We start from the raw sequence: 24,099 nt of genomic DNA on the forward strand, positions 1-24,099 counted from the left end.
CATTTGAAGTGCGGAGAGCTGGACAGCAAAGTCAAGAGCTTGCCCAATTTCCCCCCTCCTAATCTAAAGAGATGGAGGCTAAGGTTAGCATGCCTATTGCTGTCAGGTGAGCTAATTCAGCACCAATTGGGAAGTGTTGGCACATATGGTTCAGCTGCTACATGGATAAAATCAATTGGTGAGCCCAGATTAAACTCTCAAATCATTGACATTAGCTGTATGTGTTATTTTGGCTTAATGATGCAGCATAATCCCAGGCAATGCATCATAGCACAGCGCTGCAGCTGTTTGTTGAGCAACTTTTTTTTTTATTATATAAAAGCCACACTGGAAAAAAGGATTACTTTGCCCTTATTTTCTGCTGGCATTGTTGATGTGGCTTCTCATCAATGGTAACCCCCAGGATGATGATGGGAGGACTCGGTGATGTTGGTGCTATTGAAGGTCTGGGGAGATGGTTGGACCTTTTCTTGTTGGAGATGGCCATTATAACATGTGTGGTACAAATGTGACCTTTCCCTTGTCAGCCCAAGACTGGAGGTTGTCCAAATCCTGCTGTAGGCTGGCTTGGGCTGCTCCATTTTTGGAGGAGTTGAGTTAAATTATAGTCACAATGTAGATGTACTTTATCACAGCATGCAACAGCTTGTTACCAATTAATTTCTATAATTTTCTAACACCCCCAGAAGAATCTGATTAATCCACAAATATATAGATTTTTACCAAACAAAATATTAGGTCTGCAAAGTTTAGACACAAAATATACTCAAGCACAGAAGCTTTATTATTCAGGGATTTGGTATTTCCAACTGCAGATGTTTTGTGGAGCTCACCAGTCTTTATTGTCCAGAAAGTGACAGTCCACCTTCATTATATTTGGATATGTATTTTCCAAGAGCCTACTAGTTTTGATATAAACAGTGACTGAAATAAAACAGATTAGACTCTTTCCCTAGGTCATATATTGCTTTCAATATTCTGATTCTCACACATAACAGCATTGCAAGGAATTTGGTGCATCACCACAGAATTTTGTACACAGCCCTAAAATCATAAATCAAAGAAAAAAGAACAAGGTGTACAAATTTAGCACATTTCCTGAATACCAATCGTTGAGAACGAGGGGTCGTCAATTGTTATATAAATAGAATTACAGTAATGTTCAACAGAAAGTGCTACTCATTGCCTATTCTAAGACCTCAGACCACAATGGTGAGCAGTTAATGTGTCAATTATTTATACACGTACAAATCATTTTTTTTGAAAGAATTATGAACAGGGAAATAGTCAACAGTGGTGACTACAGAATAAATTATATTGCAAGTGTCTTGTTTATTGATTTCATTTGTAACTTTAGCTACAATATTTCATTTTCATCCATAACCAATGATTTACAAGAGGGGAATAGGGGGGGAAAAAAATCAATAATATATGCAAGTTTGCTGACAATACAAAGCTAGGTGAGAAAGTAAGCTAGGAGAAGGATGTAAAGAGGGTGCAAAGAGATATAGACCAGTTAATGATTGGCCAAGATGGTGGAAGATGGAATTAAAATGTGGGAAGAAGAGAGTAGATTAGGCCTATATTATCTGGACTTTGAGGGGTAATCTCATTGAAATGTATAAAATTCTTAGAAGGCTTAACAAGGTAGATGCTGAGATGCTATTTTGCCCTGTTGGAGAGTCAAGAGATAGTGGTCATAGTCTCAGGATAAGGGGTCAGCCATTTAGTACTGAGACGAGGAGAAATTTCTTCACTCCAAGGGTTGTGAATCTGTGGAATTCTCTACCCCAGAGGGCTGTGGATGCTCGGTTGATGACTATATTCAAGACGGAGAACGATAGACTTTTGGGCACTAGGGGAATCAAGTGATATGGGAATAGGGCAGGAAAATGGAATGATGTAGAAGTTCAGCCATGATCTTATTGAATGGCTGAATAGGCTCAAGGGGCCGAATGGCCGACTCCTGCTCCTATTTCTTATGTCCTTGTGTTCTCATCAACAGTTCTTACAATATTTCTTGAAAATGCCCCTTAACACACAAATGGTCCAACTCACCCAAGTAGTGAACAGTGTACCTGCGCTAATGTAATATAATGACAAAACGTAAAGTTTTTAAAGACCAAGTTCTGATGTAAAGAATGGATGTATGCAATTATAACAGTTACAAGAACCAAAATATTTTCCCCATCAAAGTATTTGATTTATGCTTCCTGTATATGGAGACACAAAGCAAAATTTGCAGTCACGGCTCACTGCTGAAATATACTTAATTTGTACAGTGACATCTGTGAATTTCTTCATTTAGGTTATGGGATTTTTAAAATCATTGTCGTTCTAGAAAGGCGAGCAAGATGCAGCTAATGCAAAATGCTTAGCTTTGTTGGAAGATCAGTGAGAACCTTGCAAAAATGGTGGTTTCTGCTGTTTGTCAAAGTTGCGGTGGGAGATGAATCCCTGGCAGAAATATATATTTACTTAAAAAGAACGCTTATTTTTTCCAAAACATTTGTATGCAAATGTTGTGCTCTCTGTGAAAGACACCAATTAGGTAATGGACACTTTCCATTTCTCATACACATCAGTATCAAGCATTGCCAGGTCAGGATTGCATGGTTTTCAGTATGCCCCCAAAATGTGCTTCACACCCCACTTAATAGCAGATTTTATTGCACCAGTGTAAAATTTCCATTTCCCACATTGGTTGCCCCATGGCCTCTCCCACCTAGACTGCCAACTAGTGGTGATTTAGGGACAGTTTTATGCTGTGGATACGTGCCCATTAGAAACTGCATTGAGAATCTCCAAGCTCATTTTATACCTAGCAGGCTTATTTTAACGTTCTGGGCTGGATTTGAACACAGGTCCCAGAGGTTAAGTGCCTGTGTCTAATCCATAGCATTATCTGATTCACAATATTTACTTATTTAATGGTGCAACATTTATGTTTTTACATTCAGGATGGTAGACAAAAGTATTTGATGGGGAGAAGAGGAAATGTGTCCAACATGCAATGTACCAAATGAGATCATTTTTAATTTGTTTTAAAGACACTTTGATAAACCGCAAGTGAATCAGCAAAAATAAATTTTGCATTACACGTGTACAGATAACCACTATATCCAATGATATGACAAAAAAATCTGCAAAAGGACATAGACAGGCTAAGTGAGTGGGCATAAATTTGGCAAAAACTTGGCCTTTATTGCAAAGAGGATGGAGTATAAAAGCAGGGAAGTCTTGTGACAGCTATATAAAGATATTGGTGAGGCCACACCTGGAATACTGCGTGTAGTTTTGGTTTCCATATTTACGAAAGGATATGCTTGCTTTGGAGGCAATTCAGAGAAGGTTCACAAGGTTGATTCCGGGAATGAGGGGGTTGACTTATGAGGAAAGGTTGAGTAGGTTGGGCCTCTACTTAGAATTCAGAAGAATGAGAAGTGATCTTGTCGAAACATGTAAGATTATGAGGGGGTTTGACAAGGTAGATGCAGAGAGGATGTTTCCACTGATGGGGAGACTAGAACTAGAGGGCATGATCTTAGAATAAGGGGCCGCCCATTTATTTCTTCTGAGGGTTGTAAATCTGTGGAATTCACTGCCTCAGCTGTGGAAGCTGGGACATTGAATAAACTGAAGATGGAAATAAACAGTTTCTTAAAGGATAAGGGGTTATGGGGAGCGGGCAGGGAAGTGGAGCAGAGTCCATGATCGGATCAGCCATGATCGTATTGAATGCAGGAATGGAGGGGCTGTATGGCTTACTTCTGTTCCTATTTATGTTCTTATGTATTCAGCAGCTGTACAGATAATTGGGTGACCTTGAAAAAGGAATACAACACCTTTTCAAATTTAAAAAGCAAGCAACAGTAGAGTCTATAAAATAAAATATTGCACGGTTTACTACCTGGTTCACTTCACTCATAACGGATCTTTGCCACCCAGTAATGGACAACCAGTGATGTAAACCCATGATGGGAGTAAAAGATTAAATATTAAACTATTGCATAAATATCCATTTAAAGTTTTTAAAAATCTAGTAACATTAGGGACACAAGAGTATATTAGATAGCACTTAGGGGCAGGAAGCAAATAACTCTTATAATGAACAGTTGGTAAATTTCCCAAAATTGCATATTATCACTCAATCAGTACTAAGCAACAGCAACATAAACTTATGCTAGTTAAACCACTATAATGAGCAGAGTATGTGGAATAATTACACGAGCAAGTCATAATTTTCAACAATTTGTATTTATATACACCTTTAAAGTAATAAAACATCCCAAGGCACTTCACAGGAGTGTTACAAGATATCAATAATCAACAGTCATATAAGGAGAAATTAGGACAGATGACCAAAAGTTTGGTCAAAGAGGTAGGTTTTGAGGAGAGGCAGAGATTTGGGGAAAAACAGAAAATAGTGCGGGGTAGGCCATTTCAGCCTTCGAGCCTGCACCACCATTCAATAAGATCATGGCTGATCATTCACCTCAGTACCCCTTTCCTGCTTTCTCTCCATACCCCTTGATCCCTTTAGCCGTAAGGGCCATAACTAACTCCTTCTTGAATATATCCAATAAACTGGCATCAACACTGCGGTAGAGAATTCCACAGGTTAACAATTCTCTGAGTGAAGAAGTTTCTCCTCATCTCAGTCGTAAATGGCTTACCTCTTATCCTTTGACTGTCTCCGCTGGTTCTGGACTTCCAACATCGGGAACATTCTTCCTGCATCGAAACTGTCCAGTCCCGTCAGAATTTTATATATTTCTATGAGATCCCCTCTCATCCTTCTAAACTCCAGTGAATACAGGCCCAGTCGATCCAGTCTCTCCTCATAGGTCAGTCCTGCCATCCCAGGAATCAGTCTGGTGAACCTTTGCTGCACTTCCTCAATAGCAAGAACGTCCTTCCTCAGATTAGACCAAAACTGAACAATATTCCAGGTGAGGCCTCAAGGCCCTGTACAACTGCAGTAAGACATCTCTGCTCCTATACTCAAATCTGTTAGCTATAAAGGCCAACATACCATTTGTCCTCATCGCCTGCTGTACCTGCATGCCAATTTTCAATAACTGATGTGCCATGACACCCAGGTCTTGTTGCACCTCCCCTTTTCCTAATCTGCCATTCAGATAATATTCTGCCTGTGCGTTTTTGCTACCAAAGTGGATAACCTCACATTTATCCACATTATACTGCATCTGCCATGCATTTGCCCACTCACCTAACCTGTCCAAGTCACCCTGCAGTCTCTTAGCATCCTCCTCACAGCTCACACCTTAGTGTCATTTGCAAACTTGGAGAGATTACTCTCAATTCCTTCATCTAAATCATTGATGTAAATTGTAAATAGCTGGGGTCCCAGTACTGAGCACTGCGGCACCCCACTAGTCACTGCCTGCCATTCTGAAAAGGACCAGTTAGTTCCTACTCTCTGCTTCCTGTCTGCCAACCTGTTTATTATTCACGTCAGTACATTACCCCAAAAACCATGCTTTAATTTTGCACAACACTCTCGTGTGGGACCTTGTCAAAAGCCTTTTGAAAGTCCAAATACACCACATCCACTGGTTCTTCCTTGTCCACTCTACTAGTTACATCCTCAAAAAATTCTAGAAGATTTATCAAGCATGATTTCCCCTTCATAAATCCATGCTGACTTGGACCAATCCTGTCACTGCTTTCCAAATGCGCTATTTCATCTTTAATAATTGATTCCAACATTTTTCCCACTACTGATGTCAGGCTAACCAGTCTATAATTACCCGTTTTCTCGCTTCCTCCTTTCTTAAAAAGTGGTGTTATATTAGCTACCCTCCAGTCCATAGGAACTGATCCAGAGTCGATCGACTGTTGGAAAATGATCACCAATGCATCCACTATTTCTAGGGCCACTTCCTCAAGTACTCTGGGATGCAGACGATCAGGCCCTGGGGATTTATTGGTCTTCAATCCCATCAATTTCCCTAATACAATTTCTTGCCTAACAAGGATTTCTGTCAGTTCCTCCTTCTCACTCTACCCTCGGTCCCCTAGTATTTCCGGAAGGTTCTTTGTGCCTTCCTTCGTGAAGACAGAACCAAAGTATTTGTTCAACTGGTCTGCCATTTCTTTGTTCCCCATTATAAATTTACCTGAATCTGACTACAAGGGACCTACGTTTGTTTTCACTAATATTTTGCTCTTCACATAACTATAGGAGCTTTTGCAGTCAGTTTTTATGTTCCCAGCAAGCTTCCTCTCATACTCTGTTTCCCCCCCCCCCTAATTAAACACTTAGTCCTCCTCTGCTGGATTCTAAATTTCTCCCAGTCCTCAGGTTTGCTGCTTTTCCTGGCCTATTTATATGCCTCTTCGTTGGATTTAACACTATCCTTAATTTCCTTTGTTAGCCATGGTTGAGCCACCTTCCCCATTTTATTTTTACTCCACACAGGGATGTACAATTGTTGAAGTCCATTCATGTGATCTTTAAATGTTTGCCATTGCCTATCCACCGTCAACCCTTTCAGTATCATTCACCAGTCTATTCTAGCCAATTCACGTCTCATACCATCGAAGTTACCTTTCCTTAAGTTCAGGACCCTAGTCTCGGAATTAACTGTCACACTCCATCTTAATAAAGAATTCTACCATATTATGGTCACTCTTCCCCAAGGGGCCTCGCACAAGATTGCTAATTAGTTCTTTCTCATTACACATCACCCAGTCTAGGATGGCCAGCCCTCTAGTTGGTTCCTCGACATATTGGTCTAGATAACCATCCCGAATACACTTCAGGAAATTCTCCTCCACCATATTGCTACCAGTGTGGTTAGCCCAATCTATATGTAGATTAAAGTCGCCCATGGTAATTGCTGTACCTTTATTGCACGCATCTCTAATTTCTTGTTTGATGCTGTCCCCAACCTAACTATTACTGTTTGGTGGTCTGTACACAACTCCCTCGAGCGTTTTCTGCCCTTTGGTATTCCGCAGCTCCACCCATACCGATTCCACATCATCCAAGCTAATGTCCTTCTTTACTATTGCGGTAATTTCCTCTTCAACCAGCAACGTTACCCCATCTCCTTTTCCTTTCTGTCTATCCTTCGTGAATGTTGAATACCCAGCCTTTGTCACCCTGGAGCCATGTCTCAGTGATGCCAACTATATCATATTCGTTAATTGCTGCCTGCGCAGTTAATTCGTCCACCTTATTCGAATACGCCTCGCATTGAGGCACCAGAGCCTTCAGGCTTGTCTTAACACACTTTGCCCCTTTAAAATTCCAGAGCTTAAGGCCTAGGCTGCTGAAGGCACGGCCAGCAATGATTGAGTGATTAAAATCAGGATTGCTCAAGAGGGCAGAATTAAAGGACCACAGATATAAGAACATATCTCTGGGGGTTGTGGGGCTGAAGGAGATTAGACATAGGGTGGGGCTAGGCCATAGAGGGATTTGAAAACAAGGATAAGAATTTTAAAATTCGAGGCATTGCTTAAGTGGGAGCAAATGTAGGTCAGCGAGCACAGGAGCAATGGCTAAACGAGACTTGGTGCGAGTTAGGTCACGTGCAGCCGGGTTTTGGATGCATAGGGTCGAACGTGGGAGGCTAGCCACGAGCGTACTGGAATAATCAAGTCTAACAAAAGGCATGGATGAGGGTTTCAGCAGCAGATGAGCGGAGGCAGAATGGAGACAGGCGATGCTCCAGAGGTGGTCTTAGTTATGGCACGGATATGTGGTTGGAAGCTCATTTTAGGGTCAAATATGATACCAAGATTGCGAACCATCTCATTCAGCCTCAGGCAGATGCTAGGGAGAGGGATGGAGTGGATAGCGGGGATCAAAGACAATGGCTTCGGTCTTCTCAATAATCAATTCGAGAACATTTCTGCTCATCCAGACTGGATGTTGGACAAGCAGTCTGATCATTTAGAGACCATGGAGGGATCGAGAGAAGTGGCGGTGAGGTCAAGCTGGGTGTCATCGTCATACATGTGACTGTGTTTTCGGGGGATGTCGCCAAGGGGCAGCATGTAGATGAGAAATAGAAGGGGGGGGGGCAGGGGGTGATAAATTCTTGGGGGGACACCAGGGGCTATGATGAGGGAGCAGCAAGGTGATTCTCTGACAACGATTAGATAGATAAGAATGGAATCAGGAGAGTGTATGGGTAGAACTGCAGAATACCAAAGGGCAGAAAACGCTAGTGGGAGTTGTGTACAGACCAAACAGTAGGAGGGGGGTTGGGGACAGCATCAAACAAGAAATTAGGGATGCGTGCAATAAGGTACAGCAGTTATCATGGGTGACTTTAATCTACATATAGATTGGGCTAACTAAACTGGTAGCAATACAGTGGAGGAGGATTTCCTGGAGTGTATTAGGAATGGTTTTCTAGACCAGTATGTTGAGGAACCAACTAGAGGGCTGGCAATCCTCGACTGGGTGATGTGTAATGAGAAAGAACTAATTAGCAATCTTGTTGTGCGAGGCCCCATGGGGAAGCGTGACCATAATATGGTAGAATTTTTTATTAAGATGGAGATTGACACAGTTAATTCAGAGACTAGGGTCCTGAACTTAAGAAAAGGTAACTTCGATGATGAGGCGTGAATTGGCTAGGAATGATACTTAGAGTTGAAGGTGGATAGGCAATAGCAGACATTTAAAGATCACATGGATGAACTTCAACAATCGTACATCCCGGTCTGGAGTAAAAATAAAACGGGGAAGGTGGCTCAAGCGCGGCTAACAAGGGAAATTAGGGATAGTGTTAAATCCAAGGAAGAGGCATATAAATTGGCCAGAAAAAGTGGCAAACCTGAGGACTGGGAGAAATTTAGAACCCAGAAGAGGACAAAGCGTTTAATTAGGAGGGGGAAAATAGAGTATGAGAGGAAGCTTGCTAGGAACATAAAAACTGACTGCAAAAGCTTCTGTAGATGTGTGAAGATAAACAGATTAGTGAAGACAAATGTAGGTCCCTTGCAGTCAGAATCAGGAGAATTTATAATGGGGAACAAAGAAATGGCAGACCAATTGCACAAATACTTTAGTTCTGTCTTCACGAAGGAAGACACAAATAACCTTCAGGAAATACAAGGGGACCGAGGGTCCAGTGAGAAGGAGAAACTGACGGAAATCCTTGTTAGGCAGGAAATTGATGGGATTGAAGACTGATAAATCCCCAGGGCCTGATCGTCTGCATCCCAGAGTACTTAAGGAAGTGGCCCTAGAAATAGCAGATGCATTGGTGATCAATTTCCAATAGTCTATCGACTCGATCAGTTCCTATGGACTGGAGGGTCGTTAACGTAACACCACTTTTTAAATAAGGAGAGAGAGAAGAGAGAGAGAGAGAGAGAGAGAGAGAGAGAGAGAGAGAGAGAGAGAGAGAGAGAGAGAGAGAGAGAGAGAGAGAGAGAGAGAGAGAGAGAGAGAGAGAATGGGGAATTATAGACTGGTTAGCCTGACATCAGTAGTGGGGAAAATGTTGGAATCAATTATTAAAGATGAAATAGCAGCACATTTGGAAAGCAGTGACAGGATCGGTCCAAGTCAGCATGGATTTATGAAGGGGAATTCATGCTTGACAAATCTTCGAGAATTTTTTGAGGATGTAACTACGAGAGTGGACAAGAGAGAACCAGTAGATGTGGTGTAATTGAACTTTCAAAAAGCTTGACAAGGTCCCACACAAAAAAGAGATTGTTGTGCAAAATTAAAGCACATGGTATTGGAGGTAATGTATTGACGTGGATAGAGAACTGGTTGGCAGACAGGAAGCAGAGTGTCAGGATAAACGGGTCCTTTTCAGAATGGCAGGGTGCCGTAGGGCTCAGTGCTGGGACCCCTTCTATTTACAATATACATCAATGATTTAGATGAAGGAATTGAGAGTAATATCTCCAAGTTTGCAGATGGCACTAAGCTGGGTAGCAGTGAGAGTTGTGTGGAGGATGCCAAGAGGCCGCAGGGTGACTTGGATAGGTTAAATGAGTGGGCAAATGCATGGCAGATGCAGTATAATGTGGATAAATATGTGAGGTTATCCACTTTGGTGGCAAAAACACACAGGCAGAATATTATCTGAATGGCGGCAGATTAGGAAAAGGGGAGGTGCAACGAGACCTGGGTGTCATGGTGCATCAGTCATTGAAAGTTGGCATGCAAGTACAGCAGGCGGTGAAGGTGGCAAATAGCATGTTGGCCTTCATAGCTCAGGGATTTGAGTATAGGAGCAGCGAGATCGCATTGCAGTTGTACAGGGCCTCACCAAGGCTCTACCTGAAATAGTGTGTTCAGTTTTGGTCTCCTAATCTGAGGAAGGACATTCAGCAAACGTTTATCCGACTGATTCCTGGGATGGCAGGACTGACATGAGGAGAGACTGGATCGACTGGGCCTGTATTCACTGGAGTTTAGAAGAATGAGGGGGGATCTCATAGAAACATAAAATTCTGATGGGATTGGACAGGTTAGGTGCAGGAAGAATGTTCCCGATGTTTGGGAAGTTCAGAACCAGGGGTCACAGTCTAAGGATGAGGGGTAAGCCATTCAGGACTGAGATGAGGAGAAACTTCTTCACTTAGTTGTGAACCTATGGAATTCTCTACCGCAGAGAGTTGTTGATGCGAGTTAGTTAGATATATTCAAGAGGGAGTTAGATATGGCCCTTATGGCTAAAGTGATCAAGGGGTATGGTGAGAAAGCAGGAAAGGGGTACTGAGGTGAAGATAATCATGGCTGATCACTGAATGGTGGTGCAGGCTTGAAGGGCCGAATGGCCTAGTCCTGTACCTATTTTCTAAGTTTCTATGAGTGCAGTCCCACCCAGCTGGATGACAGTGGAGAGGGGTTAGAGGAAGATGGAGTGGTCATCCATGTCAAAGGCTGCAGACAGGTTGAGAAGGACGAGGTGGGATAGTTTATCTTTGTCACAGTCACAAAGGATGTCATTTGTGACTTTGATGAAAGCCGTTTTAGTACAGTGGCAGGGGCAGAAACCCCATTGGAGATTCAAACATTGGAGTTCCAGGAAAGATGGACACGGATTTGGCGACAGCACATTCAAGGACTTGAGGGGAAACGGAGAGGGAAGTTGGAGATGGGGCAGTCATTTGCAAGGACTGGGGGCGGGTTATGTTTTTTTTTTTGAGGGGGTGATTACGGCAGATTTGAAGTAGAGAGGGACAGTACCTAAGGAAGAAGAACCGTTAATATCAGCTAACATGAGAGCCAGAAAAGGAAGTTGGGTGGTCAGCAGTTTTGTGGGAATAGGGTCGAGGGAGCCAGAAGTGGGTCTCATGGACAAGATGAGCTCAGAGAGGGCATGAAGGGAGACAGGAGAGAAACTGGAGAAATTTTCCAAGTCAGGTACAATTTTTCAAGAGTTTAACAGAAATGACATTTAGCCCTTGGCATGATTTTAGTGCATTTTGTATTTCAATTCTGCAAAGTTCCTCCTATTAACTTCGCCAAACCATGGGCCAGTTGATGTGTACTCATTATTGAGACTAAAAACAGCTGCTTTTGCAACTGGATTGAGAATATATTATATTTTGTGATGCAAGTGCTTTTTTCCCCACCTCCAAACAGTGTAAACAATGTCAGATATCAATAAGCCATTTGTGAGCAGGAAAAAAAAAAGTGCCAAATCTTTCTGGAAAAATAACTTAACGATACATGCCATTGTTAATGTCCAAATCAGCCAGCAAGTTCAGGATATAAGAGATACAACCGTGGGTTGTGAATTTCAAGAACTTGCTGCTTGATTTACTGGTCTCCAAACAGCATCTCGCCCTTAGCCTCCCCATTATTTTTAAGAGCTTGCTGGTTTTGCACATCAATTCCCCATTAAACTCACTGCAGAAAGTTAGGGCTGGTAATGAGCATTTGTACCCTTTTAGCAATGTGATAATTGTTAATGCAATGCCAATCAACCAGAAAAGGGACCTTTTAAATATTTTACTGCTTGTCCCAGCTTTTGTTTCCTTCCATTCGCTCTCTATTTCCTTTCAATTTTACTTTTTTTCTAAACAGAGAAAAATAGTTAGAGCAAGTTATTAACTTTTACTAATATATCAAGCCATCATTTCACAGCCCGTCACTGACCTCATCTCCTCTAGAGATCTTCCCTCCACAGCCATCAACCTCACAGTTCCCCAACCCCACATAGCCCACTTCTACCTCCTTCCCAAGATCCACAAACAGGACAGCCCTGGTAGACCCATCGTTTCAGCTTGTTCTTGCCCCACGGGATTTATTTCTTCCTATCTCAACTATTTTTTCTCCCCTTGTCCACTCTCTACCCACCTACATCCGCGATTCCTCCTACACTCTTTACAGTTTCCTGGCCCCAACCGTTTCCTTTTCACTATGGACGTCCAATCCCTCTATACTTGCATCCCCCACCAGGATGGCCTGAGGTCGAGGTCCTCCTCCTCCTCCTCCTGGAGGCTGAAATTGTTCTTACATTGAACACCTTCTCCTTTACCAGCACTCACTTCCTCCAAATTAAGGGCATTGCTATGGGATTCCGCAAGGGTCCTAGCGATGCCTGACTTTTCATGGGATGGTCGAACATTCTTCGTTCCAGTCCTACTTGGGTCTCCTCCCTCACCTCTTTTTCCCAGTACATTGATGACTGACTGTGCCATTTCCTGCTCTCGCCCGGAACTAGAAAATTTCATTCACTGCATCCAACTTCCACCCTTCCCTCACCTTCAGATGATCAGTCTCTTCCCTTCCTCGACTTCTCTGGCTTCATTTCTGGGGTTGAACTATTGACAAACATTCACTATAAGCCCACTGACTCACAGCTACCTGGACTACACTTCCCTCCCACCCTACATCCTGCAAGGGTTCCATTCTATTCACACTAGTGCCTCGGACATCTTCCTTTTTCCTCAACCGAAGATTCCCCTCCGCCATGGTTAACATGGCCCTCAACAGTGTCCGTTCTATTTCCCACATCTCTGCTTTCACCCCTTTCCCTCCCCCCTTAGAACCACAACAGGGTTCCCCTTATCCTCGCCTTTCACCCCACCAGCCTCAACGTTCAACGGATCATCCTCCGCCATTTCCAGCATGATCCCACCATCAATCACATTTTCCCCTCCACTCTCAACATTCCAAAAGGGACTGCTCTCTCCGTGACACCCTGGTCCATTCCGCAGTCACCCCAACACTCCTCCCCTTCCCACGGCACCTTCCCGTGCAAGCGCAGGAGATGCAACACCTGCCCTTTTACCACCTCCCTTCCCACTGTCCAGTGCCCCCCAAACACTCCTTCCAGGTGAAACAGCGATTTACTTGTACTTCTTTCAATTTAGTATACTGTTTTCGCTGCTCATGATGTGGTCTGCTCTACATTGGGCAGACCAAACGCAGATTGGGTGACCGCTTTGCAGAACACCTCCATTCAGTCCGTAAGCATGGCCCGAACTTTCGGTTGCCTGTTACTTTAATTCTTCACTCCACTCCATTCCCACTCCGACCTCCTACAATGTTCTAATGAAGCTCGAGGAACAGCATCACATTTTTTCTTTAGGCGCTTTACAGCCTCTGAACTCAACATTGAGTTCAACAATTTCAGACCATAACCTCTCCACATTTTGCTCACTTCCCTCTTTTTTTTTTTTAAAAACCCCTCCCCCCACCGATCTTATGTATCTGTTTTCTCGGTTTCCCATGGCAGCTGGTAATTATTCCACAATTCACACACTATCTAGACTCATCTTTTTCTAACTTCTGCTATTACCATCTCAAGTTGGTCCATCATCCCTACTATCTCAAATCTCAACTGTCGTCCACCCAATACAGACCTTCACTTTTGTTCTTTCCTCCCCTCCCCCTTTCAGTGCACCTTAAGAATCTGTTAATTTTGAACTTTTTCCAGTTCTGACAAAGGGTCATTGACCTGAAATGTTAACTCTGCTTCTCTCCACAGATGCTGCCTGACCCGTTGTGATTTCCAGCATTTTCTGTTTTTATTTCAGATTCCAGCATCAGCAATATTTTATTTTGTCTTGAGCAAGTTTTATGTCTTTTTTCCAATGACTACAGGGTCTCAAAACTAGTTTTTGAATGGTGCGAAATCCAGCCCCGAAGGCAGGATGACCTTTTGTTCGATGTCGCAGATATAATGGTAAGTACTGCAGGGAATAGAATACGGCCAGCGTGATCTCCTGGACGGGTCGGAGAGGAATTTTCCCAGATTTTTTTATCCCTAAATTGGCCTGGGTTTTTTAAAACTGGTTTTTGCCTCTCTCAGGAGATCACATGGCTCAGTATAAGGGGTATCACAGTTGTGTGAGGCAGACTTGTTGGGCTGGGTGCTCTTTGCCTTTCCGTCATTGCTCATAGGTATATGTAATCTTTAGGGCTGCTGACCAAGGGCCGTGCGGCTCTTTGATGGCCAGCGTGGACATGGGCCGAAATGACCTTCTGTGCTGTAAATTTCTATGTTTTTATGTTGTGCTGCGAGAGATAATGTACTAGAGGGATGGGCCAGATGGATATTGATCATCCCTGAATTTTCCGAATCCTTCCAGTTTAACAGTGACAGAACAACAGTCAGATCTCGCTCTCCATGTTAAGTATAACACGAACAGAAGATTTTGAAAATGTTCGTTTTGCTTTGAACCCATTTTTCAAATGGTCTTTTTTAGCTTCTCAATAGTCAGCATGGAGGTGGAAAATCCTTGGAGCCTTTGAAAAATACATGTGAATGTGTAATTGGCATATCAAAAGCAAACAGAACATAATGGGATCTATAATTTTAAGACCGAATTCTACTGTAGAATTAACACTGCATTGCACAATTATGGTAGATTAACAAAATATTACAAATGCAAGAATACATTGGCTCAAAGAGTTCATTTATTCACTGCCTTCAACATTATACAGTGGCAATGCAGATATTGCAATCAGGGAGGATGTGAGAAATATTAGATAAAATAAACAGGGAGCCAACTATCACCAAGGGCAAACATCGATGGCTGGGTCCAACACTGCTTCCAGTGTGCCAGTGCAGCCGTCGATCGCCTGACTGTGTTTGAAGACCAGGACCTCAAATTTGGCACCAAGCTTCTGGTCTACAGGGCAGTAGTGATACTCGCCCTCCTATATGAGCAGACATCTCAAAGCGCTGGAGAAGTACCACCAGTCAGAATCAGGGGAAGTCATAACTGGGAACAAAGAAATGGCAGACCAATTGAACAAGTACTTTGGTTCGGTATTCACTAAGGAGGACACCAACAACCTTCCGGATATAAAAGGGGTCAGAGGGTTTAGTAAGGAGGAGGAACTGAGGGAAATCTTTATTAGTCTGGAAATTGTGTTGGGGAAATTGATGGGATTGAAGGCCGATAAATCCCCAGGGCCTGATGGACTGCATCCCAGAGTACTTAAGGAGGTGGCCTTGGAAATAGTGGATGCATTGACAGTCATTTTCCAACATTCCATTGACTCTGGATCAGTTCCTATCGAGTGGAGGGTAGCCAATGTAACCCCACTTTTTAAAAAAAGGAGGGAGAGAGAAAACAGGGAATTATAGACCGGTCAGCCTGACCTCAGTAGTGGGTAAAATGATGGAATCAATTATTAAGGATGTCATAGCAGTGCATTTGGAAAATGGTGACATGATGGGTCCAAGTCAGCATGGATTTGTGAAAGGGAAATCATGCTTGACAAACCTTCTGGAATTTTTTGAGGATGTTTCCAGTAAAGTGGACAAGGGAGAACCAGTTGATGTGGTATATTTGGACTTTCAGAAGGCTTTCGACAAGGTCCCACACAAGAGATTAATGTGCAAAGTTAAAGCACATGGGATTGGGGGTAGTGTGCTGACGTGGATTGAGAACTGGTTGGCAGACAGGAAGTAAAGAGTAGGAGTAAATGGGTACTTTTCAGAATGGCAGGCAGTGACTAGTGGGGTACCGCAAGGTTCTGTGCTGGGACCCCAGCTGTTTACATTGTACATTAATGATTTAGACGAGGGGATTAAATGTAGTATCTCCAAATTTGCGGATGACACTAAGTTGGGTGGCAGTGTGAGCTGCGAGGAGGATGCTATGAGGCTGCAGAGTGACTTGGATAGGTTAGGTGAGTGGGCAAATGCATGGCAGTTGAAGTATAATGTGGATAAATGTGAGGTTATCCACTTTGGTGGTAAAAACAGAGACACAGACTATTATCTGAATGGTGACAGATTAGGAAATGGGGAGGTGCAACGAGACCTGGGTGTCATGGTACATCAGTCATTGAAGGTTGGCATGTAGGTACAGCAGGCGGTTAAGAAAGCAAATGGCATGTTGGCCTTCATAGCGAGGGGATTTGAGTACAGGGGCAGGGAGGTGTTGCTACAGTTGTACAGGGCCTTGGTGAGGCCACACCTGGAGTATTGTGTACAGTTTTGGTCTCCTAACTTGAGGAAGGACATTCTTGCTATTGAGGGAGTGCAGCGAAGATTCACCAGACTGATTCCCGGGATGGTGGGACTGACCTATCAAGAAAGACTGGATCAACTGGGCTTGTATTCACTGGAGTTCAGAAGAATGAGAGGGGACCTCATAGAAACGTTTAAAATTCTGACGGGTTTAGACAGGTTAGATGCAGGAAGAATGTTCCCAATGTTGGGGAAGTCCAGAACCAGGGGTCACAGGCTAAGGATAAGGGGTAAGCCATTTAGGACCGAGATGGAGAAACTTCTTCACCCAGAGAGTGGTGAACCTGTGGAATTCTCTACCACAGAAAGTAGTTGAGGCCAATTCACTAAATATATTCAAAAGGGAGTTAGATGAAGTCCTTACTACTCGGGGGACCAAGGGTTATGGCGAGAAAGCAGGAAGGGGGTACTGAAGTGCATGTTCAGCCATGAACTCATTGAATTGCAGTGCAGGCTAGAAGGGCTGAATGGCCTACTCCTGCAACTATTTTCTATGTTTCTATGTTCTACCAGTGCTGCCTCCGCAAGATCCTGCAAATCCACTGGGAGGATAAACGCACCAACGTCAGTGTTCCCACTCAGGCCAACATCATCATCACAGCAGTCCCTCGGAATTGAGGAAGACTTGCTTCCACTCTTGAAATGAGTTCTTTGGTGGCTGAACAGTCCAATATGAAAACCACAGACTCTAACAGCTGGGACAGATAGTCGTTGAGGGAAGGGGATGGGTGGGACAGGTTTGCCGCACGCTTTTTCTGCTGCCTGCGCTTGATTTCTGCACGCTCTCGGCATTGAGACTCGAAGTGCTCAGCGCCCTCCTGGATGCACTTCCTCCACTTAGGGCAGTCTTGGGCCAGGGACTTCCAGGCGTCAGTGGGGATGTCGCACTTTATCAGAGAGGCTTTGAGGGTGTCCTTGTAGTGTTTCTGCTGCCTACCTTTTGCTCGTTTGCTGTGAAGGAGCTCAGAGTAGAGCACTCACTTTGGGAGTCTCGTGTCTGGCATGTGAACTATGTGGCCTGCCCAGCAGAGCTGATCGCATGTGGTCAGCGCTTCAATGCTGGGGATGTTAGCCTGAATGATGTTGGTGCGCCTGTCCTCCCAGGGGATTTGGAGGATCTTGCGGAGACATCTTTGAAGATATTTCTCCAGCAACTTGAGGTGTCTACTGTACATGGTCCATGTCTCTGCGCCATACAGGAGGGCAGGTGTTACTCCAGCCCTGTAGACCATGAGCTTGGTGGCAGTTTTGAGGGCCTGGTCTTCAAACACTCTTTTCCTCAGACGGCCGAAGGCTGCACTGGCTCAGGCCAACATCCAAGCACTGACCATGCTCAACCAGCTACCTTGGGCAGGCCACATTGTCTGCATGCCAGACACAAGACTCCCTAACCAAGTGCTCTACTCTGAACTCCTACACAGCAAACAAGCCGCAGGTAGGCAGAGGAAATGTTTCAAGGACACCCTTGATAAAGTGCAACATCCCCACCGGCACCTGGGAATCCCTGGTCCAAGACCGCTCAAAGTGGAGGAAGAGCATCCGGGAGGGCGCTGAGCATCTCCAGTCTCGCCGCCGAGCGCATGCAGAAATCAAGCGCAGACAGCGGAAAGAGAGTGTGCAGCAAAGCTGGCTCCCTACCTACCCTTTCCTTCAACCGCTGTCTGCCCCACCTGTGACAGAGTGTAATTCCCACATTGGATTGTACAGCCACCTGAAAACGTACTTTCAGAGTGGAAGCAAGTCTTGCTCGATTTCAAGGGACCGCCTATGATAATGATGATGAAGGGGCTTCGCAGCTTTGAAAGTGGATAAACCTCAGGCCCAAATTAAATGTATCCCAGGCTGTTGAGAAGCAAAAGTGGAAATAGCAGAGGCTCTGACCATTTTGCAGTCCTCTCTGGCTACAGGTGTGGTGCCAGAGGACTGGAGGATTGTTGAAGTTGTACTGTTGTTTAAAAAGGGAGAAAGGGATAGACCGAGTAATTACAGGCCAGTAAGCCTAACCTCGGTGGTGGGAAAATTATTGGAAAAAATTCCGAGGGACAGGATACATCTTCATTTTGAAAGATATAGGTTAATCAAGGACAGTCAGCATGGATTTGTTAAAGGAAGATCATGTCTGACTAACTTCATTCAATTTTTTGAGGCGGTAACAAGGAGGATCAATGAGGTAGTGCATTTGATGTAGTGTAAGTGGATTTTAGCAAGGCTTTTGATAAGGTCCCACATGGCATACTGGTCACAAAAGTAAAAGCCCATGGGACCCAGGGCAAACTGGCAAGTTGGATCCAAAATTGTCTCAGTGGCAGGAAGCAAAAGGTAATGGTTGATGGGTGTTTGTGACTGGAAGGCCGTTTCCAGTGGGGTTCCGCAGGGCTCAGTACTAAGCCCCTTGCTTTCTGTGGTATACATCAATGATTTAGACTTGAATGTAGGGGGTATGATTAAGTAGTTTGCAGATGATACTAAAATCATCTGTGTGGTTGATAATGAAGAAAGCAAGCTGTAGAGGAAGATATGAACTGGTCAGGTAGGTTGAACAGTGGCAAATGGAATTCAATCCGGAGAAATGTGAGGTAATGCATTTGGGGAGGGCCAACAAGGCAAAGGAATACACATTAAATGGTAGGACGACAACGAGAAGTGTAGCGGAACAAAGGGACCTTAACGTGCAGGTCCACAGTTCCCTGAAGGTAGCAGGCCAGGTAGATAAGGTCGTTAACAAGGCATATGGAATACTTGCCTTTATTAGCTGAGGCATAGAATACAAGTGCCTCCTTTCGTGCTGTAAATTTCTATGATTCTTTGATTTCTAATCATAATTGGAGACTTACCACATTTTCCTTCGACCGAAGTACCCCCAGCTTTCCAAATCGAACATGAAATGGCGAGCATTGGTAAGTACCATCCTGCTGTTGGACCACAATCACATCTATGCATCCAGAGAGTGTTGCAGGATTCAATCCCTTGTACAGTTCCTTGACTGTTACCAGTAACTGTCCGACATAGTTCATGGTTTGGGACTGGAAAAAAAGAAACCCAAAGAAAAACATGGCATGAACATTCTTGTATTCAAATAAAAATTTTTTTTGCACTGTGCAAAATTTTATCCATTTTCATACATACAGGATTATATGCAAATATGGGTATTAAAAGGATTTTTGTTTTAACCAATGTACTGAATGTATCAATGAAACCTCCAGACGGACGCATTTCCAGCAAGCTCCCGTGCATGTTTCGCAATTTGACTCGATGTAATGTTACCTGTGATTTGATCAACAGCAATATATTAATAGGAATTTGACTGGATGATATCACAGCTTGTTTATGTTACAGTACAAATAAAGTACACCAAAGTAAACAGTAGCAATGAGATAACTATCTAATCTATAAATGAATGAAAACCTAAAAAGGTACAGAAGCAGGTTTAAACTTATATACTGTATATCACTACAGCTTTTAAAATCTGAGGTGTCGGGTTAAAATTAAAATTCTATTAACCTTCAAAAAGAAGCCGACAATGAGACATGGGGTGACCAGCAGGTAGAGCAGTGGAAGGAAGGTAGTGCAGGGGTCCCCTGCAGCTATCCCCCTCCAAAACAGACACACTGTTTTGGGTACTGTTGTGGGGGGGGGAAATGACTCATCAGGGGAAGGCAGCAGCAGCCAAGTTCATGGCACCGTGGGTGGCTCTGCTGCACAGGAGGGCAGGAAAAAGAGTGGGAGAGCTATAGTGATAGGGGATTCAATTGTAAGGGGAATAGATACACGTTTCTGCGGCCGCAATCGAGACTGAAGGATGGTATGTTGCCTCCCTGGTGTAAGGGTCAAGGATGTCTCAGAGTAGCTGCAGGACATTTTGGAGGGAGAGGGTGAACAGCCAGTTGTTGTGGTGCATATAGGTACCAACGATATAGGTAAAAAATGGGATGAGGTCCGACAAGCTGAATTTAGTGAGCTAGGAATTAAATTAAAAAGTAGGACCTCAAAAAGATAGTAATCTCAGGATTGCCACCAGTGCCACGTGCTAGTCAGAATAGGAATTGCAGGACAGCTAAGATGAATACATGGCTTGAGGAGTGGTGCAGAAGGGAGGGATTCAAATTCCTGGGACATTGGAACTGGTTCTGGGGGAGGTGGGACCAGTACAAACCGGACGGTCTGCACCTGGGCAAGACCGGAACCAATGTCCTAGGGGGAGTGTTTGCTAGTGCTGTTGGGGAAGGTTTAAACTAATATGGCAGGGGGATGGGAACCTATGCAGGGAGACAGAGGGAAGTAGAATGGGGGCAGAAGCAAAAGATAGAAAGAAGAAAACTAACAGTGGAGGGCAGAGAAATCCAAGGCAAAAAGCAAAAATGGCCACATTACAGCAAAATTCGAAAAGGGACAAAGTATGTTAAAGAGACAAGCCTGAAGGCTCTGTGTCTCAATGCGAGGAGTATTCGTAATAAGGTGGACGAATTAACTGCACAGGCAGCAATTAACGAATATGATACAATTGGCATCACGGAGACATGGCTCCAGGGTGACAAAGGCAGGGAACTCAACATCCAGGGGTATTCAACATTCAGGAAGGATCGACAAAAAGGAAAAGGAGATGGGGTAGCATTGCTGGTTAAAGAAGAAATTAACACAATAGCAAGGAAGGACATTAACTTGAAGGATGTGGAATCTGTATGGGTGGAGCTGCGGAATACCAAAGGGCAGAAAACGCAAGTGGGAGTTGTGTACAGACCAAACAGTAGTAGTGAGGTTGGGGACTGCATCAAACAAGAAATTAGGGATGTGTGCAATAAAGGTACAGCAGTTATCATCATGGGCAACTTTAATCTACATATAGATTGGGCTAACCAAACTGGTAGCAATACGGTGAAGGAGGATTTCCTGGAGCGTATTAGGGATGGTTTTCCAGACCAATATGTCGAGGAACCAACTAGAGGGCTGGCCATCCTAGACTGGGTGATGTGTAATGAGAAAGGACTAATTAACAATCTTGATGTGCGAGGCCCCTTGGGGTAGAGTGACCATAATATGATAGAATTCTTTAAGATGGAGAGTGACAGTTAATTGAGACACTAGGGTCCTGAACTTAAGGAAAGATCACTTCGAAGGTATGAGACGTGAATTGGCTAAAATAGACTGGCAAATGATACTTAAAGGGTTGACAGTGCATAGGCAATGACAGACATTTATAGATTATATGGATGAACTTCAACAATTGTACATCCCGGTCTGGAGTAAAAATAAAATGGGGAAGGTAGCTCAACCGTGGCTAACAAGGGAAATTAAGGATAATGTTAAATCCAAGGAAGAGGCATATAAATTGGCCAGAAAAAGCAGCAAACCTGAGGACTGGGAGAAATTTAGAATTCAGCAGAGGAGGACAAGGGGTTTAATTAGGAGGGGGAAAATAGAGTATGAGAGGAAGCTTGCTAGGAACGTAAAACTGACTGCAAAAGCTTCTATAGATATGTGAAGAGAAAGAGATTAGTGAAAGCAAACATAGGTCCCTTGCAGTCAGAATCAAATGAATTTATAATGGGGAACAAAGAAATGGCAGACTAGTTCAACAAATACTTTGGTTCTGTCTTCACGAAGGAAGACACAAATAATCTTCCAGAAATACGAAGGGACCAAGGGTCTCGTGAGAAGGAGGAACTGAAGGAAATCCTTATTAGTCAGGAAATTGTGTTAGGGATATTGATGGGATTGAAGGCCGATAAATCCCCAGGGTCTGATAGTTTGCATCCCAGAGTACTTAAGGAAGTGGCCCAAGAAATAGTGGATGTATTGGCGGTCATTTTCCAACATTCTATAGACTCTGGATCAGTTCCGATGGATTGGAGGGTAGCTAATGTAATCCCACTTTTTAAAAAGAGGGAAGAGAGAAAACAGGGAATTTTAGACCCGTTAGCCCGACATCGGTAGTGGGGAAAATGTTGGAATCAATTATTAAAAGTAATAAGCAGCACATTTGGAAAGCAGTGACAGGATCGGTCCAAGTCAGCATGGATTTATGAAAGGGAAATCAGGCTCGACATAAGGAACAGGAGTAGGCCATCTAGCCCCTCGAGCCTGCTCCACCATTCAATAAGGTCATGGCTGATCTGGCTGTGGACTCAGCTCCACTTACCTGCCCTCTCCCCGTAACCCTTAATTCTCTTATCGGTTAAAAATCTATCTGTGACTTGAATACATTCAATGAGCTAGCCTCAACTGCTTCCTTGGGCAGAGAATTCCACAAATTCACAACCCTCTGGGAGAAGAAATTCCTTCTCAACTCGGTTTTAAATTGGCTCCCCCGTATTTTGAGGCTGTGCCCCCCCTAGTTCTAGCCTCCCCTACCAGTGGAAACAACCTCTCTGCCTCTATCTTTTCTATCCCTTTCATGATTTTAAATGTTTCTATAAGATCACCCCTCATCCTTCTGAATTCCAACGAGTAAAGACCCAGTCTACTCAATCTATCATAAGGTAACCCCCTCATCTCCAGAATCAGCCTAGTGAATCGTCTCTCTACCCCTTCCAAAGCCAGTATATCCTTCCTTAAGTAAGGTGACCAAAACTGCACGCAGTACTCCAGGTGCGGCCTTACCAATACCCTGGACAGTTGCAGCAGGACCTCCCTGCTTTTGTACTCCATCCCTCTCGCAATGAAGGCCAACATTCCATTCGCCTTCCTGATTACCTGCTGCACCTGCAAACTAACTTTTTGGGATTCATGCACAAGGACCCCCAGGTCCCTCTGCACCGCAGCATGTTGTAATTTCTCTTTTAATACTCCCTTTTACTGTTTTTTTTCCATCAAGGTGGATGACCTCACACTTTCCGACATTGTATTCCATCTGCCAAATCTTCGCCCATTCGCTTAACCTATCCAAATCTCCTTGCAGCCTCTCTGTCCTCTACACAACCCGCTTTCCCGCTAATCTTTGTGTCATCTGCAAATTTTGTTACACTACACTCTGTCCCCTCTTCCAGGTCATCTATGTATATTGTAAACAGTTGTGGTCCCAGCACCGATCCCTGTGGCACACCACTAACCACGGATTTCCAACCTGAAAAGGGCCCATTTATCCCGACTCTCTGCTTTCTGTTCGCCAGCCAATTCTCTATCCATGCTAATATATTTCCTCTGACTCCGCGTACCTCTGTCTTCTGCAGTAACCTTTTGTGTGACACCTTATCGACAAATCTTCTGGAATATTTTGAGGGTGTAACTAGTAGAGTGGACAAGGGAGAACCAGTAGATGTGATGCATTTGGACTTTCAAAAGGCTTTTGACAAGGTCCCACACAAGAGATTAGTGTGTAAAATTAAAGCACATGATATTGGGGTTAATGTATTGACGTGGCTAGAGAACTGGTTGGCAGACAGGAAGCAAAGAGTAGGAATAAACGGGGCCTTTTCAGAATGGCATTTAGTGACGAGTGGGGTACTGCAAGGTTCAGTACTGGGGCCCCAACTATTTACAATATACATTAATGATTTGGATGAAGGAATTGAATGCAATATCTCCAAGTTTGCAGACGACACTAAGCTGGGTGGCAGTGTGAGCTGCAAAGAGGATGCGAAGAGGTTGCAGAGTGACTTGGACAGGTTATGTGAGTGGGCAAATGCATGGCAGATGCAGTATAATGTAGATAAAT

At 43.8% G+C, this 24,099-nt stretch overlaps 1 protein-coding gene across 1 annotated transcript in view; it reads right to left on the reverse strand.

The window, feature by feature from the left end:
• lpin2 (lipin 2) overlaps positions 1–24,099 on the reverse strand; it is a 185,197-nt gene that overhangs the window by 72,654 nt on the left and 88,444 nt on the right. Inside the window, exon 2 of the mRNA XM_070893051.1 lies at positions 19,283–19,471. Coding sequence (XP_070749152.1) covers positions 19,283–19,462 — 180 coding nt within the window. The 5' untranslated portion in view covers positions 19,463–19,471. The remainder of the gene's footprint in view (positions 1–19,282; positions 19,472–24,099) is intronic.

Source organism: Pristiophorus japonicus, chromosome 1 (genome assembly GCF_044704955.1).
Source record: "Pristiophorus japonicus isolate sPriJap1 chromosome 1, sPriJap1.hap1, whole genome shotgun sequence".
NCBI lineage: Eukaryota > Metazoa > Chordata > Chondrichthyes > Pristiophoridae > Pristiophorus > Pristiophorus japonicus.